At 47.3% G+C, this 7,500-nt stretch overlaps 1 protein-coding gene across 1 annotated transcript in view; it reads left to right on the top strand.

Annotated features, from left to right (window-relative positions):
• LOC109080975 (rab3 GTPase-activating protein catalytic subunit-like) overlaps positions 1–7,500 on the top strand; it is a 64,733-nt gene that overhangs the window by 23,595 nt on the left and 33,638 nt on the right. Inside the window, exon 17 of the mRNA XM_042764474.1 lies at positions 698–835. Within this exon, the coding sequence (XP_042620408.1) occupies positions 698–835 (138 nt within the window). The remainder of the gene's footprint in view (positions 1–697; positions 836–7,500) is intronic.

Raw genomic sequence — 7,500 nt, 5'->3', positions numbered from 1 at the left:
TTTTTATTCAGTTGTCGTTCTACTAATGATATGCGGCCGGCCAATGTTAACTTTTTTTTAATCAAAACACAAACTCACTAAATTCAGTTAGGGACGCTCCGCTCAGGATTTTTGCAGCTGATACTGAGTACTGATTTCTTGCCAGGGTTATCAGCCGATACTGATTCTGGTGCTTCAGGCTTCATATAGACGCTTCCATCAGCGCACGCGCCTGGCTCAGAGCTAACTCCCGGTCTGTGTGTGCTTATCAGTCCGGCTCCGGCTCCGGCTACAGACACAGTTAAAGTTAAGACTGAAGATGTGCTCAGGTGGCTGTGCTGTGGGATGTGTTTCCCACACATTTATTTATCTGTGGCACTGGCCACAATATCAGAACTGACCGAGCCAAAGGCTTTGTTGAATAAACATGAGCACGTACTGCACGTTTAAACGAAGCGCAGGTGTTTTTATATCACTGTTTCTGAAGGAAGACTATCATTAGAAAATTTTCGATGTCATTTTCATTTCATCTTGTGTTTATCTTTTACGGCTCCGTTTTCTGTCTGGCTCTTATGCTCCTCTGTTGTCAGGTTGTCTCAGATAAAAGATTCCACTAAATGCATGAATGTAAATGACCGTTTTGCATCATATTGTTCATCTGTGAAACCGAGTGGATGGTGCTTGTACTGTGCTGCTCATAACGGTGTTTGTGCCGCAGGAGCCTGCGCCCATGACTGAAGACCTGCTGGAGGAGCAGTCGGAGGTTCTGGCCAAACTGGGCACGTCGGCTGAAGGAGCGCACCTCCGCGCCCGCATGCAGAGCGCCTGCCTGCTCTCAGACATGGAGTCCTTCAAGGTGAGCCGTCTGCTTGTCAGTGTGTGACTGGTTTGAGACGCAGTGAGAGGTCTAAAGGTTACGGTAGCACTGCATTCTGGAGTCAGAAACGAGCATCTCCACGCCCCACATGCTCTGCTGATGTCCAGCGTCTCCTTGGATTTGTGTCCTGGCAGCAGATTGTTGTCAGTCTTGTCACCTGTAATTCACTGTGAGTCCAGCTGATCTCCAGATCACTGTGTAACAGCACACTGTCAGCCGGAGGAACATCATCTCCAGGGCCATCCAGCCTGAGGATTACATGAAGGACTTTCACTTTTAAGAAATGTATTTTTTTATCCCTCAGAATTTGACTTTATATCTCACAATTCAGAGAAAACAAGTCAGAATTGTAAGATAAAAGGTTGCAATTAATTTTTTTTTTTTTTATTCGGTGGTGGGATCGGGCTCTCATAGATTTCTCATGCCAGTGCCGAAACGAGAAGCTCGCTCCGCATCCACACAGATTATACAGCGGCTCACATCCTCCTCAGACAGACAATGGCTCCTCCTGCTCCTGTCTTCAATTCACTGAATCTTTTATAGGTTTCACCTTTTAAAAACGCTGCTTGGCAGAAGCCAAAGGGAGAAGCATCATTCATTTTCATAAGCACCTTATTCTCCATCCCTCTCTGTCGGCTGGCGGTGCATTATCCCGCAGCGTTAAGCCGTGGACACACCCCAGAGATTAAGGAGCGAGGGTGTGTGTGGGAATGGAGCGCTCCGTGAGCACAGCGAGCTCAGCCTCATTTCCACTCCTCCTCACACGATGAAGCCAGAATGCTCGTTTTTGAGCACCGGGGGAAGAGACCGATGTGGAAAGGGGACATTTTGTGTCTATTTCTCCTCGCTGTAGCATGTTCAGCTGCCCTACAAAGTGCTCTAATTTCCTGAGCGCCGCACCAGCTCGTCTCATTGCAGCGGAGGACCGCTGTGCGCACAGCCGTCGCAGTAAATGGCCCCTTTAGCTGAAGACGGCCTCTAAATTTAGCAGCAGTGCTGTCTGTAATTGTGCTTAGCCAAGCATCATTTGGCATTTTGGCTTTAATTACCATCTCCCTCGGGGGGGAGAGCAGAGCGAGCCCAATATGATGAATGGGGTGTCCTAAAATCTGACGGCGCTCCGCTGGATGACGAGCCCATCAGAGATCAGCTGCAGCTGCTCTTAAAGATGATCAGAATGCTCTCAGCGATCAACCTGTGCAGGAAAACAGCAGCTCAGTGACTCGTTACACACGCCTGTGAAACACTCTCCAGAACAATGGAGGATTCGGCCCGACCGCTGTCACAGGATTAAATAAGCTGTTGTTAATAGTTTCTAATGGGTTGCTAAGATGCTGTGAGTAGTTGCTAGGCGTTTGCTGTGGTATTTCTTCTTGAATGATCTGTCTGAAGTATCAGCACAGGCTGATGTGAGGAGTCTTGGTTTGTGGTGTTTTTGTGGATTGGCTGGTTTTTGGAAGCAGCACACAGTCGAGATCTGACATGTGTTTCTGTGTGTAAGTCTCACGGTCTCATTATGTCTGGGTTGTGTGTCTCTCAGTAATTACGGAATATGAAAGTGCTCAGGAGCTCATTTACAACAGAAGTGTGTAATGATAAAACACACACTGATGAATAAATACATACTCACACCAATAAATACACACACCAAAAATGACATAATAACACCAATAAAAACAAGCACACCAGTGATACGCTTTACCTGGAGACCATTGTGTATGTATGTGTGTGAGTCTGAATGCATTTAAGTGTGAGAGTTTGAGTGTGTGTGTGTGTGTGTGAGAGAGAGAGAGTTTGAGTGTGCATGAATGTGTGAGTTTGAGGTTGCATGAGTGTGTGAGAGTTTGAGTGTGTGTGTGTGTGTGTTTTGCATGTGTGAGTTTGAGTGTGTGTGTGTGTGTGTGTGTGTGTGTGTGTGTGTGTGATTTTCACTGTGCATGAATGTGTGAGAGAATTTGAGTGTGTATGTGTGTTTGTGTGAAAGTTTGTGTGTGTGTGTGTGTGTAAGTTTGAGTGTGCACGAGTGTGTGAGAGTTTGAATGTGTGTGTGGGTGTGTGAGAGAGTTTGAGTGTGCATGAGTGTGTGAGTTTGAGTGTGTGTGTGTGAGAGAGATAGAGAGAGAGTTTGAGTGTGTGTGTAAGAGAGTTTGAGTGTGCATGAGTGTGTGAGAGTTTGAGTGTGTGTGTGTGAGAGAGAGAGAGTTTGAGTGTTCATGAGTGTGTGAGAGTTTGAGAGTGTGTGTGTGTGTGTAAGAGAGAGTTCGAGTGTGCATGAATGTGTGAAATTCAAGATTCAATAAAGGACTAGGTGTTACAGTCCCTAGTATTGCACCGATACTGATTCCCTGGTGAGTTCTTGAAGAAAAAAAATGCTGCTGTAAGGCTTTATCACCAGGACACATCATCAGTTGTGTACCTCAGCATCACAGGGTGTTTCGACCATTTAACAAAATACCCCCTATGCTGAGGCAGGCCCACCACAGGTTGATCAGGCCTGGGTGTGTGTCACATGGTTAACTGTTCGCCTTAGCAGTCCAGCTGGTGTCACTCCTTTTCATCCACAGCCAGTGACTGGTACTCTCGGCGGTGTCAGCTCTTTGATTGCTCATCTATGAGCCTGTCCCCTGACTCCAATCTCCCTAAGGGTCTTTGATGTTGACTTGGCTACAAAGCCCCTACACCCCACCTCCACCAGACGCACCTTTATCTTCCAGCCTATATTCTCTGCCTCAGCTAGGTTGGAATATCGCAGCTTCTTTCACTCATAAGCTTCCTCAACGGTGTCCTCCCAGGGTACTGTAAGTTCGATAATGTAAGCAAGCTGGCAGGAGTTAGATCAGAGAATAAGATTTGCTCTCAGAGTGGTCGTTGCGATCTCTGAGGGGAAAGTGAGCTTTTGATCCAAGTGCACTTTCATCTGCCAATCCCTGGCCATGTTTAGTGGGCCTAAATCAGGGATTGAAGGACGAATTCTCAGCTTGTCCCCCTCTCGAACAAATATTGGTAGGGGTTGGCACGCACCCTGGTTGTTGAGGGGTTGGGCATTGCTGGATACCCTCCTGCACTTGAGAACCTGGTTGTGTCTCCACGTGTACCTTTCTTGGATGAGGCTGGTCCTACAACTAACCAAAATGTGCTTGAGGGTTACTGGGGCTGTACACAGTGGGCATGATGGATCCTTTCCGAGCCATAACTGCAAATTTGTAGGAGAGGGCAGAACATCGTACGTGGCTCGGACAATGAAGCTCAACCTATTGGATTCCATGGTCCAGAGATCGCTCCATGTGAATTTCCTCTTTTCGACATCCTCCCGGCCCATTCAGTGACCCTGTTTAGCTTGTGCTACTGCTCTGGAATGCCTGGCTGCCTCCTCCTTTCATCACACCTCCTCTACCACCATGGTTCGGCATTCTGTTGTAGAAGCCTTTTGCCAGAGAGGTGTTGCTATTCCAAGGCCAAGGCCTCTTCTATCTTTTTGAACGTGACCCACTATGTCACGATGGCGAAGAGCAGATTTGGCCTGTTGAGGTCTGCATTATACCATCGTCCGAGGCTCTTGATGGACTTCTCTAGGACTGTTAGGATTGGTTAGTTACTGATGTAGAACTGCTCGCCTGTTAGTTGGCCTTTAACAATGGAGATGCTGCAAGATTTACTCAACTTGAAGGCCATTCGTGCCCACTGGATGTGCATTTACTTTTGGAGTTTCTGCAGCAAGCGTCTAGTACATGGTTTTGTTGTTGTATCATCCATGTATGATCTGATTGGCAGAAGCCGCAGCCCATTCCTAATTCTCTCACCTCCCAAAACCCAGCGAGATGCATGTATGATCAGCTCCATTGCCATTAAAAATGCAAGGGGGGAAATGGTGCAACCTGGCGTAATGCCTATTTCCAGATGCTGCCAGGCAGCAGTGTTATTCTCTACTGTTACACAGAACTGGAAATAGTGAAAATAGTTCTTGACTAATTCTGTGATGTGGTTTGGTACACCAAAGTAGGTAAAGGCTGTCCACAAGACCTTGTGAGGGACCGACCCGAATGCATTGGCGAGGTCTAAGAAAATCACGTGGAGGTCTCTCTGTTCTTTCTTGGCAGTTTGAATCTGGTGCCAGATGATATTGGCATGCTCCAGACATCCTGAGAAGCCCTGGATCCCGGCCTTCTACACTGAGGTATCAATGAAGTTGTTTCTTTGCAGGAATGTAGAGAACCTTTGGGACAACACACTAAAGAAGATCTTCCCCTCTACATTCAGAAGGCTGATCTGGCGAAACTGTCTGATGGATGAGGAGTTCTTCTCTTTGGGGATCAGAATGCCTCCTGCTCTTTGCCATGCCTTTGGTATCACTCCCTTCTGTCATGCTACCTTCATCAGCTTCCAGAGATGTTAAAGGGTTCCAGGTGTGTTCTTATAGAGCCTATACTGGATACCATTAGGCCCTGGAGCTGATGCTGATCTTGCCTGCTTTACGGTCTTCTCCACCTCACTCCATGTGGAGGGCCTTGTGTTCATTTGGTATTCAGGTGCATGAATTGGTGGCATATCGTTCGGAATGGTGACTGACTCATGCCTCCGGTCATCAGAATAGGTGCTCTTCCAGATCTTTTATAGGCACTTTAAGGCTCCCACTCTTCTCATTGTCAAAAAGGCTTTTGACAAAGCTGTGAGGTTTGCTGTAGAAGTCGGTCCTTGTCCGTCCTTTCCTCTTGCGTTTCCATCTGAGGTGCTCTGCTCTTCGGAGCTTTGTCAATCGCTGTTTTATTTCAGCTTGTAGCTCATCAAGTCCTACTCTTTCCGTCTCTGTTGTCTTCCTCCACTGCTTTCTTAATTGTCTTCTTTCTTTCACCAGCCTGTCAATTTCCTGCTGCCTCCTAGACTTAGACTGGATTAGCGGGCCTTTCTGCTCCCTCTGTGACCTTCCTTTTACTCCGACCCTCTTGGGCCCATGGCTGTAAATGATGGCACCCATTCTCTCCAATTTTTTTTTCAACAGGACCCTTCTGTTGTTCTAGTAGGAGGACAAAGTCTGAGTCAATGATCTCCCATATAACTCTTCTGATTGGATTTGGGCCACAGAATCTGAGGTTTCTTTCCTTCCATCTTCCTCTCTGTTGCTGGCAGTAGCTGGCTGGACTCTGTGTTGGAGACTATTGTTGGGTGTGGCTGGCTGGGTTCTGGACTGGAGGCTAGTGTTGCCTGTAGCTGGTTGGGCTCCAAGCTGGAGACTGATATTGAGTGTGGCTGACTGGGCTCCAGGCTGGTGACTAGTGTTGGCTGTGACTGGCTGGGCTCTGGGCTAGAAACTGTGGCTGGTTGGCATCCAGGCTGAGAACCGCTGCTGGCTGTAGCTGGCTGGACTTCGAGCTGGAGACTGGTGGATGGTCTGTATGATGCTGAGTTTCATCTGAGGTGCTGATACCCTGAGGACTGTGGGGGTTCTCCTGCCTCTGGGCTTCACTCAACTGATTTGGCCTACTTCTTAAGAAGTATTGGTCAGTGTGAGACCCCTTGCTGAGCTTGCTAAGGCATTTCTTTTTGCCTTGATGGATTTTAAGACCTTTCACTGATGTTAATTTTGACCAGCCACAACTGCAGCACTTCAGTTTTTGTCCTCCCAGTGCTGACGAGCCATCAGTTGCGGTGCTGATTGTTTGATTCATTGTCAGTTCCACTCCATGGTCTGTTACCGAAAAATCCGTCCTTGATTAGTCACCTTGCGCCCCCGCTCTCACAGACTCTAGGGGTATCTTCTTCCTTAAATTTTTCATAGCAATAATGGGTGGGTCCAGAAACGCTAGCCAGCACTAGATCCTGCTGGTATGTGTCACTAACCCATACCAGCCCCATTGGGGACTCTTCCATCGGCAGTCTTTCCAGGCCGTCATCTTGTCTTTCCCTGATTGTCAGCTCCCCCACTGGATCGCTTCAGAATTCAAGAGTTTGAGTGTACATGAATGTGTGAGAGTTTGAGTGTGTGTGTGTGTGTGTGTGTGTGAGTTTGAGTGTTCATGAGTGTCTGTGAGTTTGAGTGTGCATGAATGTGAGAGTTTGATTGTGTGTGTGTGTGTGTGTGTGTGTGTGTGTGTGTGAGTGTGTGTGAGAGAGAGTTTGAGTGTGCATGAGTGTGTGAGAGTTTGATTGTGTGTGTGTGTGTGTGTGTGTGTGTGTGAGAGAGAGAGTCTGCATGAGTGTGTGAGAGTCTGTGTGCATGAGTGTGTGAGTTTGATTGTGTGTCTGTGAGTTTGAGTGTGTGAGAGTTTGATTGTGTGTCTGTGAGTTTGAGTGTGTGAGAGTTTGATTGTGTGTGTGTGTGTCTGAGTTTGAGTGTGTGTCTGTGAGTTTGAGTGTGTGAGAGTTTGATTGTGTGTGTGTGTGTCTGAGTTTGAGTGTGTGAGAGTTTGATTGTGTGTGTGTGTGTGTCTGATTTTTCTGAGTTTGAGTGTGTGTGTGTGTCTGAGTTTGAGTGTGTGAGAGTTTGAGTGTGCATGAATGTGAGTTTGAGTGTGCCATGAGTGTCTGTGAGTTAGTGTGTGTGTGTGTGTGTGTGTGTGTGTGTGTGTGTGTGTGTGTGTGTGTGTGAGAATTTAAGTGTGCATGAGAGTGTGTGTTTGAGTTTGTGTGTGCATGAATGTCTGAGTTTG

This window comes from Cyprinus carpio, chromosome A9, assembly GCF_018340385.1.
Source record: "Cyprinus carpio isolate SPL01 chromosome A9, ASM1834038v1, whole genome shotgun sequence".
Lineage (NCBI taxonomy): Eukaryota > Metazoa > Chordata > Actinopteri > Cypriniformes > Cyprinidae > Cyprinus > Cyprinus carpio.
Note: the sequence above shows the minus strand (reverse complement) of the source record. Positions and strands in the feature narration are given on the sequence as shown.